Source organism: Camelina sativa, chromosome 9 (assembly GCF_030686135.1).
Source record: "Camelina sativa cultivar CO46 ecotype springtype chromosome 9, ASM3068613v1".
Classification (NCBI taxonomy): Eukaryota; Viridiplantae; Streptophyta; class Magnoliopsida; order Brassicales; family Brassicaceae; genus Camelina; species Camelina sativa.
This window is the reverse complement of record NC_141888.1, coordinates 41,727,455-41,748,434: the sequence shown is the minus strand read 5'-3', so window position 1 is coordinate 41,748,434 and position 20,980 is coordinate 41,727,455. Positions and strand designations below refer to the sequence as shown.

Sequence of the window (20,980 nt, the reverse complement as noted above, 5' to 3'; positions counted from 1 at the left end):
AATCTATAGAATATAAATAGAAAGGTTATATTATTTTCCAACTTTGACAAAGAAAAATACCCTCTACGTATATTTGTGTTATTATATATTAATCAATCTATGTAAAGAAGAGCTCACTAACAAACACAAAAAAGAATATAAAAAAATGGCTATCACCATAAAAACTTTAATCGCAATTGTGTTCAGTATCATTTTCATCATATTTTATGTGCATTGTCAAAAAATAACAGCTAGTGCTCCAGATAGCAGTGGACGCGCAATAGGTAAACTATACCAACCATTTAGTAATCTTGAGCTAGACTTCATAAATGCGTATATCAATGTTTTTATTTGCATCGTCTTTCACTTTCACTTTCATTTCACTTGAAGATTAAAAAAAAAACAAAATTTGTTTCTTTTCTTATATATCTTTATTAAAAAATTTAATATTTAATATAAAACGAGCAAATAAATTCTATTTTTATTTGGCTCCTGACAATTGGCTCACTTTTTTCATCTTTTCTAAGACTTCAAAACTCGTCGAATTGTTTTCCCTCACTTCTTTTTGTCCAAAATTTCATGCTCATCGAATTTCAAAGCGGATTGTTTTGCTCAGTATTCTAAAACTTTAATTTCAACAATTTCATTTGTACAATTTGGACTAACAATTTTGGAGTTAGTTCTAATTAGTGTTTGGTTGACAAATTTTTTTTTTTTCATTTTTATATATTTTATATTTTTTAGATGAATTGGTCATTGGTATATCTTTATAACCCATTTTTTAGTTATGAACATGATTTTTTCCTATCGAAAATAAATACTCATATGTTGGTGTACTCTTTTGTATTAATAAATAGGTTACGAACCTCCGAAGGATGATTATTGCTTCGATTCAGTGGCGTGTAAGTCCTCACAGCAAATAGGTTGCCTTGTGTTTTGTAGTGAAGCAAAATATGATCATGGCGAGTGTTTATCGAGCGGAGTATGTTGTTGTTACGATAATGGTAGCATAATATGACTAAATGTTATTTTATCTGCCTGAGAAATAACAATTTTCATATGTTTTTAATTAATATATACATATATATATATATATATTTATGTTGGAATTCTCATTTATAATCTCCAAAAACATATTTATCGGAAATTTCTTAGCTGAAGACCGTTTATTAAAAAACAACAAACAAAAGAAAAAACAAAAGAGAGACTTCGCTAGAAAGAGAGACGTTTCAAGCTTTCTTGGTTGTCGTGACTATTTCTATTTGAAAGCTGCTAAGGTCTTTTGTGTCTACTAGATTTGGCCATTTCCACGGAACTTGAGTTATTGTTATCAATTGGATTCCTAGAAACCAAGGGAAACTGAGAAAGATTGGTAACTAAAGCGCTAATAAAAAGTGGCCCAAATCCAATTATCCTTTGTCTCCTTCCTCTAATATGATTTCTTCTTCTTTCCTTGTGACGATCTCTTTATTAAAGGCTCAACTCTCCACTTTGTTCTCTCAAACACAGATTCCTATTTCCAAATTCTAACACATATATCCTCCAATTTAATTTATAGCTCTATCTAGGCAAATTGAAGTTTCACTCCATTCGCGTGAAAAGCTTAATTAAATGAGATAAATTAAATGAGAATTTTATGTTTTTTTAGTATATATGTAAAAAAACTTTAAACATCACTTAAAATGAAGCATAGAGATCATATAATCATTAAAAAATTATAAAACAAAAGTTTAAATAATGATAGAGCAAAATTTTTGTTTAAAAAAACATATATAACTATGTATAAAATAATAGATATCATATTCAGTGTTCAAACCTAATTAGGTAAAAAATAATTGAAAGATTTTTTTCATTTACAACTTTGACTACAATTCTATAAAGATATACTTTTGGATATAAATCTATAAGAAATAAATTGAAAGATTGTTTTTCATTTACAACTCTGACTAGGAAAAAATACCAGTTACGTATATTTGTATTATTATTTATAATCAATCTAAGTAAAAGAAAAACTCATTGAGAAAAACATAAGAATAAAAAAAAAATGGCTATCACCACAAAAACTCTAATCACGTTGGTTTGCAGTGTCATTTTCATTGTATCTTATGTTCATTGTCATACCACAACTGCTAGTGCCCCAGGCAGGAGCATAACGGGATACGCAATAGGTAAACTATATATATCGGCATATGGGTTTTTTGCATCCTCTTTTATTCTATGTTCCATTTTTATGTATTTAATTTTGTATGTATTGGTCTATTCTTATTTCTTATACCCTATTTAATGACTAGATCATGTAATCGAGAAGAAGCCTGAGTATTGCATCAGATTAAGAGCGTGTGCATCGAAAGGGACAGGCGATTATTCCTTAGGTTGCATTGTGTATTGTAATAACAACCAGTATGCTTATGCTGTTTGCATAGCAGGAGAGCGATGTTGTTGTTATCATCCCAATGAAGTATCTGCTTAAAAAATACCGTCGACACTTTTTTGTTTTTTTTATGACATCATATCAACGTGCACTTTTCATATGTTCTCAATAAAACTAAAGCAAAGTAACGGTTTATTTAAAGGTATTTGATTCTATTTTTTGTTTTGCAATTGAACAAATTCTAAAATGAAATCGAAATACAACATAATGAATATTAGACCGTCCAATACGGTTTCACATGTTGTAGATCTTGGAGCAAAAATTAATGCAAAACTAATAAGAACGTAAATTTTGAAGAGACAGACATGAACCTTGAGGAATAAGATGGATCAAAGTTAACAGAAAAATAAAGAATATAGAAAAAAAAATCTTTGATGCCTTTGAGGGGAAGGAAGCCAAGCTTTTGCTCCCTATTAGCATTCCTTGATTCCACCCAGCAGATGAATAGGGTATAATAGTAATGATATTGTTGAGTGGCTTATAAAGTGACTCCGGACCAAAAGCTAAAGAGTAGAATTGGAAGGCACCACAACAAAGCCAAGCGTTTTTTATATCATCGTCCTTTCTCCTTTTCTTCAATCCTTTCCAACCGTTCATTTGATCCCGAAGCATTCGTGTCTTGAGAGTATCTTCGTCCATAGATGATAGACCTTCGTTCGAGTTTTCTCAAATAGAAAAATTGAAGAGTTGTTACTATTGGTAAAACTGGCAAATACCAAATAATTAGGTGCAAAAGCATATTTATCGAAGCATTCGTGTCTCCAGACTTGAGAGTATCTTCGTCCATAGACCTTCGTTCGAGTTCCCTCAAATAGAAAAATTGAAGACTTGTTAGTAATGGTAAAATTGGAAAATACCAAATAATTAGGTGCATTAAAAAAAAAAGATTTTAGGCTAGTGACATTTTTGAAAAGATATCTCAATGTTATTTCTTATTCCCAACTTAATATTTAATTATAAATAAATATAAAATTAATTACACAATATATAACTATGTATAAAACTATTAATATGGTATTATTACCCGTGTGTTCAAACATAATTTAGGTGAAAATCAAAAACATTCAATGTATTTTCTCTTTAATATAATTATATAAAGAAATAATCTATTTTCTTTAGATATTCTGAATCTATAGAAAATATAAATAGAAAGATTATGATATTTTCACACTTTGACCAGGAAAATTACCATTTATGTATGTTTGTGTTATTATATATAATCAAACCTATGTAAAGAGGAGCTCATTAACAAACACAAAAAAAAAACAATATAAAACAAATGGCTATCACCATAAAAACTCTAATTGCATTTGTTTTCACAATCATTTTCATCGTATCTAATGTTCATGGTCAAATAATTACTGCTACTGCCCCAAATAGCGGTGGATACGCAATAGGTAAACTATACCAACCATTTAGTAATTTTGAGCTAGACTTAATAAATTACATATTTCAATTTTTTTTATTTACATCTTCTTTCTGAGCAAACAAATTCCAGGTTTATATATTTATCTTTTGTATGAATTTCTCATTGGTGTAGTTTTATAACCCATTTTCTAGTTATGAACATGATTTTGTCCTTCCGAAAATGAATATTCATATTGGTGTACTCTTTTGTACTAATAAATAGGTAAGGAAATTACGGAGAATAGGTTTTGCATCCAATTAATGGCGTGTCATTCCTCCGGGCAAGTAGGTTGCCTTGTGTATTGTAATGAAATTCATTATAGTCATGGCACGTGTTACTTCGGAAAATCTTGTTGTTGTTATAATGATGATAAGAATGTGTCCAGTCCAGAGTAACATAATATAACCAAATGTAATTTTATCTGCCTGAGAAATAAGATCAACAGTTTTCATATGTTTTTTAAATATCTATATATACATTTTTGGAGACAATTATGAAATAAATCCTCAAGTTCAGTACTATTTACAGGGAATGCCACTGACATTAAATATTTACTTAAATTTATTTTTTTAATAAAAGCTAATTGTTATACATAGTAATTGTTAGAGAAGCATATGCCATCAATTTTGGTTTAATTGTTATAAATAAATTCGAAATGTATTTATAGAAACTAATTAGTTCTACCTAAATTATTAAATAAAATAAATATACCTTTTATATTTTAACACCATTTAAAAAAATGATTATTTCTATGTTAAACTTAATAAAAATTAAAATATTATGAATCTTTAGATTTATAAATATTAAAAATCTCATAAAACAAGGTTTATTTCAAATCGGGTTATAGCAACATTAGCATAAATTTTAAATTTTATTAATCAAATGCTAGAACATAGGTTAAATTTTAATTAATGTATAAATATAAGGGATAAAGATTTAAAATATACAAAACATTAGTCATATACTCATATATATATATAGTTAGTCTATTAATTAAATTATATTTTTCTTTTCTAAAATAAAATATAGCTCCGCGGTGTACTGCGGGATAAAATCTAGTATATACTATAATGCTTGCTACCTGAAATTTACTCACGTTTGCCCTCTTCGACTTTAAGTTTGAGTATATATGAAAGGATCAAACGATGAGGAACCTGCCTCCAAGGCTCCAACGTACCAAAATTTGCAAGAATCGTGGTTTGTTTTTGTACTTGCAGTAGAGCTTGCTTTTACTAATGGCAATAGATATTTTATCTCTATCTCTGTTTGCAGCTGAGAATATATAATCAACAAGACATGTTCGTTTGTTTAAATTTTCTGCTATTTTTATTTGTATTTCCAAATTTGTGGATTAATCAATGATTGAATTCCAACTTTAATTTATCTGAGCTCTATATAGGCAAATTGAAGTTTAACTCCATTCGCGTGAAGAGCTTAATTTCATACATATCATGGCTTAACCCACAATAACGTTAACTTTTTTGTTTTGCTTAGTAAAAATAAAAATATTCCTCGCTTGCTCCAACGTTTCTAATCTCGAAATTTCTCAATACCGTTGCTTCTTCGTATGCAAACACCGCTAAAAGAACTCTCTTGACCAGCTGTCTACTTTCCCTTTTCTAGCCAATTTAAGCAATTTGATCACAAGACATCCATAGTATCTAGGGCATATATATGTTCTGCACTTCTGCTTCGCACTTGTTTTGTAAATTTCACACTATTTTCCAAGAGAAGTGTTTTTGTTCTTGCTTGTAGACAAAATTACACATATTGAACATACTATAGTTTTAAAAAAAAAGACCTAATGCAGTTAAACGTCAATTCTCCCTTTGATGTGTCACTTTGTACGTCCAAGCTCTCAAATTTGGCCATTTCCAGGGAACTTGAGTTATTGTTGTCAATTGGATTCCCAGAAACCAAGAGAAACTGAGAAAGATTGGTAACTAAAGCGCTCATATTTGTTTCAACATGATTGTGACCACTAATGGGCTAATAAAAACTGGCCCAAATCCAATTACCCTTTGTCTCCTTCCTCTAATCTGATTTCTTCTTCTTTCCTTGTGACGATTTCTTTCTTAAGGGCTCAACTCTCCACTTTATTCTCTCAAACACAGATTCATATTTCCAAATTTGAGAATTAATCAATGATTGAATTCCAACACATATATCCTCCAATTTAATTTATAGTTCTATCTAGGCAAATTGTAGTTGAACTCCATTCGCGTGAAAAGCTTAACTAAATGAGAAATTTATGTTTTTTTAGTATGTATGTAAAAAAACTTTAAACATCACTTAAAATGAAGCATAGAGATCATATAATCATTAAAAATTTGCAAATTCTAAAACCAAAGTTTAAATACTGATAGAGCAATTTAAAAAAAAAAACATATATAACTATGTGTAAAATAATAAATATCATATTCAGTGTTCAAACCTAATTAGGTAAAAAAATAATTCCTTGTATTTTCTTTTGACTACAATTCTATAAAGATATACATTTGGATATAAATCTATAAGAAATAAATTGAAAGATTTTTTTCATTTACAACTTTGACTAGGAAAAATTACCAGTTACGTATATTTGTATTATTATATATAATCAATCTAAGTAAAGAAGAACTCATTGAGAAAAGCATAAGAACAAAAAAAATGGCTATCACCACAAAAACTCTAATCACGTTAGTTTTCAGTGTCATTTTCTTTGTATCTTATGTTCATTGTCATACCACAACTGCTAGTGCCCCAGGCAAGAGCATACCAGAATACACAATAGGTAAATACCGGCATATGCGTTTTTTGCATCTTCTTTTATTCTATGTTCCATTTTTATGTATTTAATTTTGTATGTATTGGTCTATTCTTATTTCTTATACCCCATTTCATATGGGTTTACTAATTTTTATTAATAACTAGATCATGTACTCGCGAAGAAGCCTGAGACTGATTGAATCTTAGAGATTAAATCCAGAAAGATGTGAAAAAGGGTTTAGTGGATTAAGGTTGATGTATTAGTATAAAAGAGTTGTAATATGTTGTAAAAGAATATTATCCAAGATTAACAATGTCGAAGATTAAGGAAAACGCCTCTTGTTGTCTCTCTATCTAGACTTAATAAACAAAATCTGAGTGAGAGATAGTGAGGAAGACATCTAACCTAAAAGAGGTTAGAAGTGAAGATTCCAACACATAACAGTAAAATTTCTAGTTTCCGCAAAGATTCATTAGCAAATAAAAACATATATGGGAAGTAGATAAGTAACCTGCATTTAGGGATGTTAGTAATGGGTCACTCTGTGTTACACGAGTTTGAAAAGACAGTGAGAAAGTGAACGAGACATGTAACATGACGAGCTTCTTGGTTTTCTTTCTTTGCCATTATTGGTTACAAATCGCAGCGATAGAGTTATTTTATAACTAGTGTTTGGTTGCAAAACAACAAAGCCTAGCGTCTTTCATGATCGTCCTTTTTCCTTCTCTTTAGTAGTTTTCAACCGTTCATTCGATTCCCAAGCATTTTTGTTATGAGAGCGTCTCCTTCCATAGGCTGACCTTCGTTCAAGTTTCCCCAAATTGAAATCAAAGACTACATAGTTAATGGCATTTTTGAAACGATTTTAGGGCAATGATATTTTTGAAATTAAGTTATATGCCATTTCTCAAAATTTCCTAATTATAATACAAAATTGTAAATAAATATAAAAACAAATATATAACTATGTACAAATAATAAATATCATATTACCAATGTTCAACATAATTAAGTAGAGAAACAAATTAAAATGCATTTTTTGAATATATTTCTGGAAAGAAATACATTAATGTCTTTTGACTAGATCTTTAAAAATAAATAAATTGAAAGATATATTTTTTGCCAACTTTGACCAGTAAAATACCATTTACAGTATTTGTGTTATTATATATAATCAACATATAAGTAACGAAGACCTCGTTAAGAAAAGAAAATAAAAATACAAAATAAATGACTATCACCATAAAAACTCTAGTTGTATTTATTTTCATCATATCTTTTGTTCAGTGTCATAGAATAACTAGTAGCTTCACTGGTAGTGGCGGTCCTGCATACCCAATAGGTAAACTAATATCACTATAAATTGATAACTTTATTTGAGTTCTAAGTTGGGTCAATGTAATAATTTATATAATTCGATAAAAATGATAAAATAAGTATTTCTACAAAAAGATAGGTGTAAATATATGATTTCATCAGTACTAGAAATTAGTAGTTGTATAAACTTATATATATATATTATGTGTAAGAAATTGTTTAGAAATATGACTCAACTGTTGTTTGTGTTTTCTTAAATTTGCATTACTTTTTAATAAAAGTCATTTCTAGTATTTTTAGTGCATCAATATTTTTTGTGTTATATTGCGCTCTTACTTTTAATTATTTATAGATATTGATTGTAATGGAAAACTTATTTTTAAAAGAATACAAAATTAGGCAAGTCTATCTATAAACTAATAAATGATGAAGTAATAAAATATTATAGATCTATAGAGGTTTTACTATAGTAATTTTGACCCAAAACCTTTTTGAATGACCTATGTTAATTTTGCTGTTTACATCCTCGTTCCCTCTAGTTTCACTTACAGACACAACTTTCACTCTTTGGTTGCTTTCTTATTTATCTTTATTTACAATTATAAAATTTAATAAATGAGCAAATAAATCAGACCGAAGAATCACAATACCATTTTTATATATTAATTTTGTATGAATTGGTGTATTCTTATAACCCATATTTTATTAATAAATAGGTCACGGAACTCCAAAGAATGGGTATTGCTTCGAAACACAAGCATGCCTTACCTCATGGAGTACCCCTAGGTTGCACTGTGTTTTGTCAAGAAGCCCGTTATTCTAATGGCTTATGCATCATCAATGAATTATGTTGTTGTTATAATTAATAAAATTAATAATGCGTCCAAAATGAAATAATCCAACTAAATGTATCTACCTGAGAGATTTTGTTTTTTTGTTTTGCATTTCAACAAAATCAATATAAAAAAATCGAAATTCAACATACTGAAAATATTAGATGGTCTAATACGTGTACACATGCTCTATGCGGTCTATTTGGTAAATCTACTGTGTTTCAGAATATACTCATATACTTATAACTTTTTCTATTATTATCTCTTACCGCTACTTTGTATCATTTTTAACTATTTTGTTATGTATTAGTATTACCAATTAAATCGTTTATCTAAAAATAATTTGGGCGGCTGAATTAACACAATAATGAATTAATATTTTACTTATGTAACAAAAACTATTGTTTACTAATATTTATATAACACATACACACTCAGCATATTTTTGTCACAGTATACACCCGCGTTTACATATTAGAAAATACATAATGGTGTTTTATACTTGTATAATTAGTTTAAAGTAAATATATGTAATTTATATAGCTTGTACTAGTAATAAAATACATGTAAATTTAGATTTGTTTTTGACATATCTGAATTTATTATTTACTAGTATTCCAACCCGTACTACGTATGGGCAAAATCCAGTTCATTGTTGTATATGAACATAGAAAAGCCATCCCAAGTCTTATGAAACCTAGCTTTAACACAAAACCTCAAAAAAACAAAAAACAAAAAACCCAAAAATGCAAAAAGCTAACTATTAAAATTTGTTGCTTTAAAATAGTCAAAAAAAAAAAAAAAAAGAGAATCAATATAGAGAGGAAGAAATAATGAATACCAGTCGTTTAATCTAGGAAGAGATCAAGTTTTTTGAACCGAGCCGTTGTGACGTTGTGTTGTCCTTATCGTCAAACTTAATTACTTTGATATGCTCGCTAGTTGATTTGCACACCAATTCAACCATATTTAGTATGAACTCATTCCAAAAACAGAATTTATCTATGGAACATAGAAATTTTTAAAAATAATGAAATAATACCATGAACTGGAGTGAAAGAAACCTCGTGACACCAAATAGACAAATGTGATATTTCCAAATAAACCAAACCTCGTGTTTGTAGAATCGATGAAAACCAGAGACGAATAGAGAGCGAGAGGTTGAAAACAAATAGAGATAAACTGAGTTAATAATGGTTGTGGCAAAAAAAAAAACTGAGTTAATAATGGTTAGTTAAAATAGAAGATATATATAGTTTGTGAAATGGTTTTATTGTGAACGTGGGTTCACAAATCGTGTGAACAAATTTTGAAAAATCAGAACTGCCTTATTTCGAGGAGGTTGCTATTAATTTTGAAAAATCAAACTGTTTTACCGAATGCATTTTTCATTATATATATATATATATATATATATTTAAAAAAAAAATATAAAACAAAAGCTATGTGGCATAATATGATTGGTCAGGTAACTTGTGAATTATAAAATAAAGGATTACAAATTATGAGAACTGTTATAAAGACGATTTTACCATGGATAATTTCTTCCCATTCTATTAAACTCATGACAAACATCTTCTTTCCTAAATGATCTACGACTGATGACACTTGCTTTTGTACGTAGAATCACGGTGAACTGGTAATTGCGCATTACTAGAAATCTCTTGTAAACTTGATTCTCTATTAATCTGCAAAACTACTAATAAATCATATTATTGATACTTGAACTTGAGACATCTTAATCTGAAAACATTAATTAATCATTGGTCAACCATTAGGTCAAAGGAGCTTCAACCATAAATAGTTTATATTTGTGATGAAGTTTTAAAAACACAAAATATATAAAACAAAATAATTAAAAACTCTGTTCCTCCCAAGTTTTATTTTAATGAATGTATGGTTGACAAAAAACAAAAAAAAAAATTGTCAACAGCTTAAATAGATTAGATATATTGTACATACATAGTTTGATTGAAAAAAAAACATTCTATGTGTTTTGTTTTGACTACAATTCTATAAAGAAATAAATTGAAAGAATCAATTATTTTCGTTGACTATAATTTTGTTAGAAAATAAATTGAAAGATCATGGGTATCATAAGTTATTTACAACTTTGACCAGGAAAGTTACCATTTGCGTATATATTTGGACTATTATATAAAGTTAATCTAAGTAAAAAGAACTCATTGACTAGAAAAAATGGCTATTACTACGAAAACGCTAACCGCATTTGTTTTCAGTATCATTTGTATTATATCTTATGTTGATTGTCATACAACAATTGCTAGTGCCCCAGCCCCAGGCATGTACGGAACGGAATCTTCACCAGGTAAATTCTATCTATATAAAACGTTTATTTTTGTATACTTCATTTTGTATGGTCTTATACCCCATTTTTCAATTATTAATATGATTTTGTCCTTTTGAAAATGAACATCCATATTAATGTACTGATTTTTATTAATAAATAGGTAATGATCCTGTCAAGTATGGAGGTTGCTTTATAACACCAGCGTGTTTTGCCCCAGGCCAATATACCATTGGTTGCATTGTGTATTGTAAAACATCTCATTATGCTATTGGCAAGTGTGAGGGACCAAAATGTTGTTGTTATCAACATATTGATAATGCGTCTGAGGTGAAACAATCCAACCAAATGTAATTGTATCACTTGAAACATAACATCAACACTTTTATTATGTTCTCAATATTTATACAAAAGGACTAAAGCAAAATAAATAAAATTTCCACCTGTTTTTTTTTTTAATACATTTTTCATATGTTCTCAACACTTTTGAGCGAATAATTTTTTTTTTGCAACAAAATCTAAAATGAAATTGAAAATACAACACAATGAATATTAGACTGTCCAATATGTTCTACACATTTTATACGTGGTCCAAAGATTTGGTAGAGGAAGATAAAAGAAATGAATACTTTTCTAAGTAAATAAATTTAAAAGATTAAACTTCAATTAATATAAAGTACATGTGTCACAAAAATAGAACACCTAATGTCGCAATCGATAGGCAAAGTTAAAAAAAAACTTGTCATATTATATAATTGCTATGAAATAATACTAAATAATACATACCCAAAATAATTATAGATTTGGTAGAAAATGATAAAAGAAATGAATATTTTCTAAGTAAATAAATTTAAAAGATCAAACTTTAATTAATGTAAATTACACGTGTTGTTAAAGTAGAACGCCAAATGTCGCATCGATATGCAAAGTTAAAAAAAAACTTGTCATATTATATAATTGCTATGAAATAATACTAAATAATACATACCCAAAATAATTAGAGATTTGGTAGAGGAAGATAAAAGAGATGAATACTTTTCTAAGTAAATAAATTTAAAAATTCAGACTTCAAAAATGTAAAGTACATGTGTCACAAAAATAGAGCACCAAATGTTGTATTGATAAACAAAGTTAAAAAAAAAAATCTTATCATATATTATATAAGATATCATTATATATAGAAACAAATTAGTTTCTTTTGACTATAAATCTATATAAAAAAAATACCATTTACGTATATTTGTGTTATTATATATAATCATAAGTAACTAAGAGCTCATTACCAGAAAATAAAAATTATGGCTATCACCATAAAATATAGAGTGGCATTTGTTTTCACTATCATTTTCGTCGTATCTTATGTTCGTTGTCAAACAAAAACTGCTAGCGCCGAAGCCCCTACTTGGAGCGGACATGCAGACCCAATAGGTAAGCTATACCAGTCTGTTCACAAAAAAAAAAAAAAAAGGTAAGCTATACCAACTATTTACATTAAGTTTTTTCATAAATTAATACTTGATTAAAGTAATATTCACTAGGAATTAGTTTTAAAAAAAACTTGTCCCAACTTGGATTAGTGTAGTATTTGATACAATTCGGTAAAAATAATAAAATAATGTTTTTGAATATACAATGAAATATGATTTTTGCGTTATTTTTTTTTTCTTAAATTTTTATTATTTCTTGCTAGAACTCATTTTAAATATTATAACTGCATTTGTGTTTTAAGACATGATAAAAAATTCCTTGTAATTTCTAATGGAATATTGATTGTAACAAAAATATCTTATTTTTTAAATAGATTTTTCCCAGAAAAATATGAAATTAGGCAAATCTCGCTATGAAATAATAAATATTAATTTATTTGCTAAATCAGTACCTCTAAAAATTAATAAAAGATCTTAGTTCCGAATTATAAAGTTTATAGAGGTTTTACTATAGTAATTTTGACCCAAACTTTTTAAATAACCTATGTTTATTTTTCTGTTTGCATCCTCTTAATCTCTTTTACTCTACTTTCACCTTCGATACAACTTTCATTCTTTTTTTCCTTTCTTATTTTTCTTTATTTAAAAAAAATAACATTTAATACAAAACGAGCAGACAAATCAGACCAAAGAATCATATTTCCATTTTTTATATTTAATTTTGTACTTGGCGTCTCTCTTAACTCATTTTTTAATTATGAACGTGACTTTGTCTTTTGAAAATGAATATTCATATATTGGTGTACTGATTTTTATTAATAATTAGGTCATGAAATTCCAAAGAAGGGGGATTGCTTCAAAGCACCAGCGTGTTCTTCGCCATGGAGCGTAGGTTGCATTGTGTATTGTAAAGAAGCTCGTTATTCTGATGGCATGTGCGTCAAAGAAGCATGTTGTTGTTATAATAGATATTAGAATGTATCCAAGATGAAATGATCCAACCACATGTAATTGTATCTGTCTGAGAAATAACATCAGCAATTTTCGTATGTTCTCAATTTAACAAGGTACAAAAAAATCGGCCTAGGCGGCCAGGGTCTAGGCACTCACGAGCTTTTAAGTGCCCGATTTTTAGAAAAATCGGTGAATTAAATTGGTTAAATGGTTCAGGTGTTCATAAAATCAGTATTAATTGGTCAAATCGTTGAGCGATTGGTTTTAACAAAAAAAAAAAAACACACACACACACATTGTTTTAGATCGTTTAGTCGGAACCTAGACGTTATAAAATGTTTGAATAGGAAGTGACAGTTTCGATCTTTAACACCTGAACGAGTACAAGGGGGATTAACTTTTGATGAAGCAAAAACACATATTTTCCTCAAGATATTTAAAGCATGGAAATGTTTGACCGGAAAGTGTCTGAATCCAAGTCCATTCTCACGATCATTCTCAAAAGCTTTTCTCAACATTGTAAGAACAGTTCCTTTTTTCTGTACAGGTACGATAGTGATCAACAAATTCCTGGTCTAGGCGAATATATCAAGTCTCTAATGTAATAAAAGATCCTTTGACGCTCTTGAAATGGGCAATTTGTAACTCTCTAAGATCCTCAATGGAACTTTTAATAACCGTAAACAAATAAGACTACAAGAACTTTGATCGGAGTAAATAAGTCCTTAAAAAGATCAGAAAACAACCTACTCAGGTACGTACAAAGGATAGATTTACATAAAAGTTTACATACCGTGAATGCAAGACATACACTAAAAACTACTCAGCGAGGTATAGACTATCTAATGCTTGCTACCTGGAGCTTACTCGCGTTTGCCCTCTTCAACATCATCTGGAAGCCCAAATAGAAGTTCATTCCTTTCAACATCTTCTGTACTCTTTACTCCACTACCCGTCAATGAGACACCTTCCTCTTCAAACTCGTCCCCTGCTTCCGCTAAGTATGAGTACCTGCAAGGATGAAATCAATGAGACATAAGCTGAGTGCAAAATGTAGTCTCTCGGTGAAGACGAAATAAGAGCCATTGGGACCATCGAACTCGAAGACATTTGAGTATATATTAATGGAAAGTCTTAAAACCTTGTAGGATTATTGGATGGAGCCCAAAGGATGCATATGACAACTAACAGACCATAAGAGAGTAGGTTCCAAAAAGCTGGAATGATCCACGCCATTCGCCAGAGTTCGATTAGAGGGTCAGTTCCATTAAAGTATAGCTGATACAGAGACAAAGAAGAGTGAGATTTCAGTTACACTCCTCTGACTGGGGGGTTTCAAGTAGAGACAGGAGAAACAGTCACTAGATTAGCGGTTTGTTACCTCGAAACCAATCCAAGCAATAGAGAGCAGAACAGCGATTGCAAGTGCATTGGTGAAGTTCCTATAAAGCTCAAGCTTAGCCATGTTTCTCTTAATCTGCATTAAAAATTAGACAGATCAGCAGCTTAAAAAACAGTAAAAAGAACTGGATCGTCGTAGATGGCTTAAGCAGCTACTGTATCTTATTTGCCCTAGAATGGGCTGCATAATGAGCAGCCACAGATTGCAATCTGAATAAGCTAACATGGTTAAAACTATAAACCCTTGAAAGTCTATGTTTTATATGCATCCTTCAGATATATTCAATATTCGTACCTGCTAATGATGATTAAAGAAATCAATTCGATATAAGTGTTGTATCTTACCTGAAGTTTCTCAAGTGTTCTTGCCAGTGATGAGAAAATCCACAGAATAAAGCAAGCATCCAGTAGTGCCACAGGAATCACCAAAAATATCATAGTCTTTCCCGAAAAGTCATTGATGTTTCCCAAATGCTCAACCAACTCAAGAGCCTCTGTTGCGACAAAATATATGACACCAAGAAGAAGTACCCTCGAGGTTATGCCACCAAGGGTAGGCTTTACCACCCCATAACCCATAGAGACAACAAGAAGCAGAAGCCTAGAAAGCGTTTTTTTGATGGACGAAAAGGTCACAGCCCACAGAGTAACATCCATAGGCCTCATCCCAGTCGAATTGAAATTAGCATATTCAAAGTATCGAACAGCCATTTCACACATGCCAAGAGCAATAACCAAAGTGATATGATAATGCAACTGAATTATATCTTTCCAAAACTGAACAAACCTCACAAACCAAACTAGGCCAAGCAAAAGATAAGCTAACGACATGAAGCCAGAAACTTTCATCAAAGGAGCTACCTTTCCAGGTAAATAACCATCAGGGTTCTTCCAAACTGTTCTTCCTCTGATTTTAGTGCCATCCAACTCCGGATCACATATCATGAAATAAAGATAGTACATCCCAGTCTTATTGATAAACACAGTTTCAGGGGACATATTAACTTCAGTCTTATTCCCTTTAAAAAAGGTCTTGATCTGTCTTGGCCACTCAAGATCATTAGAACTTCTGTTAATAATAACTTCCCCTAGACTACAAGATCCAGTATCAGCAAGATCTGGCGTGCAACAAATCGCATCGGATTTGAGAAAAGCTCCACCAATCCTATCACGGTCTTTCACCTCAAGTATTATAGCTTCCACCAATCCTGCTGTTGACTGCATTGCGTTCTGTTTGCTAGCTGATTCCTTTGTCCTCACAAAGGTTACATCATCAAACCTATACACAAAGTCACAAACCAATCAAAACCAAGAAAAGCTCAAAACTTTGAATTATATCAAAGAAGTGAAACTGACCTAATAAAGGACTTGCCTTTAAAAGGCTTATCATCATTATCAGGAGAAGAAGCATTTAGATCTTGAAATTGAGAAGCGTAGAGACCTTCGCTACCGCCATGGAAGAAGCGGGCATTGAATTTTACAATGAATTTTTCGTTCTTGTACTCATGAATCGAGCTATTCGCAGCTCCGATCAAGCTTCCGAGGAGCAAAACCCAAATCGCCCATAACCCTAACGGACGATCGCACATCGTAATCTCCGATCAGATCCTTCCAAAACTCAATAAAATTGATCCGATTTGAGGATCACGCAGCTATAAAATTGATCATTCAGAGATGAAACAAACGAGAGAGAAGGTGTTGGCCTTGGGTTAACACTGTGTCACAGAGACACCATTACTTAAAATCGAGCCTAGATCATTAATTTGTTTTTAATTATACAGTATAATTAATTAAAAAATATTTATTTTTAATTATTAATAAATAATAAACAATTATTGTTTATAAATATATATTAAACTAAATTTGTTTTCCAAAATACCACATTTTCAAGTTTTGTTGTCAAAATATCATATGTTTCAAAAATACCACCAACTTTAATTAACATTATATATAATTATTGATTTTTTGGTAATAATATCATTTGATAATTCAACTTTAAGATATATATAAAATAATAATCTAAATTGAAAAATCTACTATAAAAATTTACTAAAAGTTTGAGACATATGTATGCTACGTAACTGTATTTAATGTAAGGCCATCCGCAATGGGGGAACACTTGGTGTTTTCTTAACCCATTAAAATTATAAATATAATGAATAGTGGCATAAGAACATGTTGTCCAGTTCTTGATGTAGAACTGATCTAGGTTCAGTTCTAAGCTGATGTGGCAAGGTGTGATTGAATACAATTTTTTGCAAACAATTTTTCACAAATTAAAAGAGGATTTGATTTAAACTATGTATTAATTAAATAAAATATTTGTTTGTTTTAATTAAGTAATATGTTTGTTTGTTTTTTTTTAATTTTTAATGTTTTTTTGTTTCATAAAAATTTGGTATTGTATTTTGAATTTTAGTACAAGTTTTATAAGTTTGCAATTTAAATGTTATTTTTACAGTTTTTATAAATGTAATATGTTTAAGAATATTATATTATTAAATCTTATGATCTTAAACATGTTCTCCCAATAATTAACTTTTTAACAAAAGATCTTAACTACTGATCTTAGATTATTTTCATAATATTTTTACTCTAAGAACATTCTAAAGTGTTCCCCCATTGCGGATGCCCTAAGAGATATTTCTACTCTAACACATTTTTTTAAAAAAGGGTTATCATGTTAACACACTTTTTATATGTGTATTTTCTATATTATCTTTAGTTTTCTTTTGTTTATTTTTCATCAATCGTTTTTTCTTTTTCTCCTAGCTCCTCTGTTTTTTTTTTTTTTGAATCGCATGTAAAATTTATTTAAACCCAAAGAAAAAAATATTGTCATAAATGTGATCTTTAATCTATATTTGTTTATAGGGAGATCAATTTAGGGTGTTCTTAGAGTATAAATATTGTGAGAATAATGTAAGATCAGTAGTTAAGAACTTTTGTTAAAAAGTTAGTTATTGGGAGAACATGTTTAAGATCTTAATATTTAATAATATAATATTCTTATAAAAATTTAAGAATGTTTAATAAATACATAGATTAATGTTTAATAAAAAATTTAAGAATGTTTAATACTATTTAATAATATAATGTTTATTAATATTCTTAAACATATTACAATTATAAAAATTTATAAAATAACATTTTAATTGCAAACTTATAAAATTTTTACCAAAATTCAAAATACAATGCCATATTTTTATGAAACAAAAAAAAACATTGTAAATAAATTTTTTTTGAAAAACAAACAAACATATTACTTAATTAATTAAACAAGACAAACATTTTATTTAATTAATACATGGATTAATGTCCAAATTTATTCCATATATTCTCAACTAATCCGAGAGAGACACGTCATGCAAAATCAGACCCAAGAACAGTTATAGAATAAGATCAATGAGCCTGATCTTAAGTCCACTATTTAATTATTTTCATTTTTAAATGGCCTAAGAACACCCCATATGATCTCCCTATAAACATGGTTTTACTGAGTTTAGAGAGCAAGAAAAAAAAAAAAAAAAAAGCTATAGGATTTTTGGAACATGAGTGCCAAACCATAGGTCGAGGCCATCATCATAGGAGTGATCAGCTTGGTTGTTGATGGAGCTAAACCGCTTTAGAAAGAAAACAAATATTAGGTTGTCTAATTTCAACTACCATTTTATTATTTAAGAAGTTTAAAGTTATATAATATCTAGAATCAATTAGTGAAATAACCATAGAGTCAAATAAAACTGGTGAAATCATGTTGACTTAGAAATTTATTCTACCCAAATTATCTACTCGATATAAAGTTAATGAAAGTTTTGAACAGTTACTGTAATATCTAGAATTTTGTCATAAGTCTGTTGTCTTTTAGGTTAACAGCTGTGTTCGCCTGTTTGGTATAAAATGCAGCTTCCATTCAAAGCGTAATTCTATGTCAATGATTATGCTAGACGATAATGATTAAAATGCAAAACATCATTTTCCAGAATTAAAGCAAAAGTATAATAAACAACTAAAGTACTCTATATTCCCTCCATATAAAGAAAAAAAATACTATAAAGGACAAGTGACAAAATTGATTACTTTATAGACCCCATAGTTTATACAAAGTTCCAAAATTTTCCTCCTTTCTTTCCAGATTTTACACATATTTCCCAACACTTTCCACATTTCCACAAACAACCCCAAAGGAAAAGGTAAAAGAAATTTTAAAAAAAAACACATTTTTTTGTTCAAGTTTCAAAGAGACAAGTTTGAGTTTTGAATCTTACACACCCCAAAAAAAAAAAAACTCATTCATCTCTTTAGCTGAATATCCATCTTGCTTTTCTCTAACTTCTCCATTATAGATCCTACAAACAAAAATATGATTTAATGGAGTTTATTTAGTATGAGCTTCGTTACCAATAAATAAATAAAGCACTTAGCATAAAACATGACAACGTTTTGAGAAAACCAATTTAACTCACCAGGAGGATAACAAACAGGAGGATCTTCAAAAAGAGAACGAGAGATTTGTTTATGAGCAACACCGATATCGAACAGAACAAGTCCAGAAGAAGGATCATTCACTGCAATGCCTTTTACTGGTAACCAAAGAAAAAGCTCTTCTTGTTTTAAACCTTTAAGTCCAACAAGCCCACCATAGCTTAGGTTTGCTTTAATCACACTATCAAAGAAAACCCTGTTTTCGAACCGAGCGAAACAAGGATTCTGTAGCTGAACTTCGAGCTCCCCTGTCTTCTCATCTAGACTATAACTCTCCACGTTGTCTGGAAACAAACCACCTGGTAAACCACGAGCTTCGAGGAGGTTTCGGATCGAAGACTGTGAAGATGGAGTAATGAATCGGACAAGAAGAAGAAGAATAAGAAGCACAGACATCTTTTTTTTTTTTTTTGGTTGGATGGTGAGATTTGTGTGTTATGAAGGGTTTAATGTTTGGTGTTCTGTTTTTGTCAAAAGAGTGGAGATGTGAGTTGTCTTTTTTAGCTTATGAGCTGGTTAGCAATGAGTTGTGATTTGTGAAAATTTGTGATTATTTCGTATATTTAAATATATATATATTTTGGTACCATGTTATGATTTTAAACCAATCCACTTAATTTTGAATAATATTATTATCTGTATAGTCTCACTATTTGAAATTATAGTCTTTTGCCTTAAGTAAAGCCATGTTGAACTAATTGACGTTGTAACCTCCGCAAATCACGGTTTGTTTCCGGGAAACACTATAATGGAACACTATCATTTTCTTAAAACATAAATTAATAGATTTTTAAGTACCAATCATGGTTAAGTGTATCACACACATTAGTCTTTTTTTTTCCTCTTTTTTTTTTTCCCTACGTTGTTTTATATCAGTAGTTATTTTGCAATTAAAATTTCTAAAAGAAAACCAAAATTGGTTCTTTTCTTTTAGAAAGGTTTCGTTAAGTCAGTCTTCAATAAGACATTATTCTTTGTCTTGTCTGAATAATGGTACAAGAAACGTGGGCTGTGGGACCAAAAAAGAAATCCAAACGGAACCGAAAATGAAACGGTTTCTATCAAATTGCAATATGAATTAACTACAAAAATTACATTAAAAATATTTAATATCAATTTAAAATTTGAACTTTTAGTATATAAGTAGCTAGGCAGATGAAATGATCTGACACTACATATAGACGTATGTATATGTGAATTTCACTAGCGGAATTCTTATTTTCCGTAACGCCAACACTAATAAACGAGTAAACAAAACAGAATTAAATCAGGAGGTATAAAACGTCAAAGGCTCCAATAAAACGACGTCGCAAATCACCTATACTGATTACCGAGTAAATAATACTTAAGAGCTCAATTAAACGACGAAGTCAAATATTTTTGGGCTTCTTGTTTTATAATGGGCCGAAAGTTTTAAAAAGAAGTGAAAATTGTTTATACATACTTTATAGACCAGTCCACTCGAGGTATGAGGTTTTTTTTTTTTTTTTTTTTTTTTTTTTTTTTTTTTTTTTTTTTTTTGTAAACCTGAGTTTTCTTACCATAGAATCTGAACTAAACCTGAATTTGAAGTGTAATAAAAATAAATTGAACACAATTAAGATGAAAATGGTATGATAATTGTTAGCGTCAGTTGCAGATAGTAATAGAAAGAAGTCAGTGAATTGCTCACTGACATAATAGCTAAA

The 20,980-nt window shown here is 29.6% G+C and overlaps 2 protein-coding genes and 6 long non-coding RNA genes across 9 annotated transcripts; 6 read left to right on the top strand and 2 right to left on the bottom strand.

Moving 5' to 3' along the window:
- The first annotated feature begins 1,962 nt into the window (after positions 1 to 1,962).
- On the top strand, positions 1,963 to 2,551 carry LOC104714495 (uncharacterized). Its single transcript, XR_015566063.1, has 2 exons — positions 1,963 to 2,147; positions 2,271 to 2,551. It is a non-coding gene; the product is annotated as an uncharacterized LOC104714495 (long non-coding RNA).
- A 1,101-nt stretch (positions 2,552 to 3,652) lies between these two features.
- LOC147939370 (uncharacterized) lies at positions 3,653 to 4,275 on the top strand. Its single transcript, XR_015566062.1, has 2 exons — positions 3,653 to 3,807; positions 4,041 to 4,275. It is a non-coding gene; the product is annotated as an uncharacterized LOC147939370 (long non-coding RNA).
- A 2,165-nt stretch (positions 4,276 to 6,440) lies between these two features.
- On the top strand, positions 6,441 to 6,899 carry LOC147939369 (uncharacterized). Its single transcript, XR_015566057.1, has 2 exons — positions 6,441 to 6,591; positions 6,732 to 6,899. It is a non-coding gene; the product is annotated as an uncharacterized LOC147939369 (long non-coding RNA).
- Positions 6,900 to 7,766: 867 nt separating this feature from the next.
- LOC147939368 (uncharacterized) lies at positions 7,767 to 8,890 on the top strand. Its single transcript, XR_015566059.1, has 2 exons — positions 7,767 to 7,909; positions 8,601 to 8,890. It is a non-coding gene; the product is annotated as an uncharacterized LOC147939368 (long non-coding RNA).
- Positions 8,891 to 10,893: 2,003 nt separating this feature from the next.
- On the top strand, positions 10,894 to 11,484 carry LOC104714494 (uncharacterized). The gene is made up of 2 exons (XR_015566058.1): positions 10,894 to 11,046; positions 11,189 to 11,484. It is a non-coding gene; the product is annotated as an uncharacterized LOC104714494 (long non-coding RNA).
- Positions 11,485 to 12,306: 822 nt separating this feature from the next.
- On the top strand, positions 12,307 to 13,501 carry LOC147939367 (uncharacterized). Of its 2 annotated transcripts, none has more exons than XR_015566060.1 (2): positions 12,307 to 12,453; positions 13,279 to 13,501. It is a non-coding gene; the product is annotated as an uncharacterized LOC147939367 (long non-coding RNA). The 2 variants fall into 2 exon arrangements; XR_015566061.1 differs by having other exon boundaries at positions 12,307 to 12,493.
- A 608-nt stretch (positions 13,502 to 14,109) lies between these two features.
- Positions 14,110 to 16,582, bottom strand: LOC104714493 (uncharacterized). The gene is made up of 5 exons (XM_010431882.3): positions 16,164 to 16,582; positions 15,153 to 16,086; positions 14,788 to 14,883; positions 14,548 to 14,684; positions 14,110 to 14,417 (listed from the first exon to the last, which is right to left on the bottom strand). Exons 1-5 carry the CDS (start codon positions 16,394 to 16,396, stop codon positions 14,270 to 14,272), a joined length of 1,548 nt encoding a protein of 515 aa, XP_010430184.1. The 5' UTR covers positions 16,397 to 16,582; the 3' UTR covers positions 14,110 to 14,269.
- A 2,289-nt stretch (positions 16,583 to 18,871) lies between these two features.
- Positions 18,872 to 19,838, bottom strand: LOC104714492 (uncharacterized). Its single transcript, XM_010431880.3, has 2 exons — positions 19,274 to 19,838; positions 18,872 to 19,156 (listed from the first exon to the last, which is right to left on the bottom strand). Exons 1-2 carry the CDS (start codon positions 19,686 to 19,688, stop codon positions 19,101 to 19,103), a joined length of 471 nt encoding a protein of 156 aa, XP_010430182.1. The 5' UTR covers positions 19,689 to 19,838; the 3' UTR covers positions 18,872 to 19,100.
- Positions 19,839 to 20,980: the final 1,142 nt, after the last annotated feature.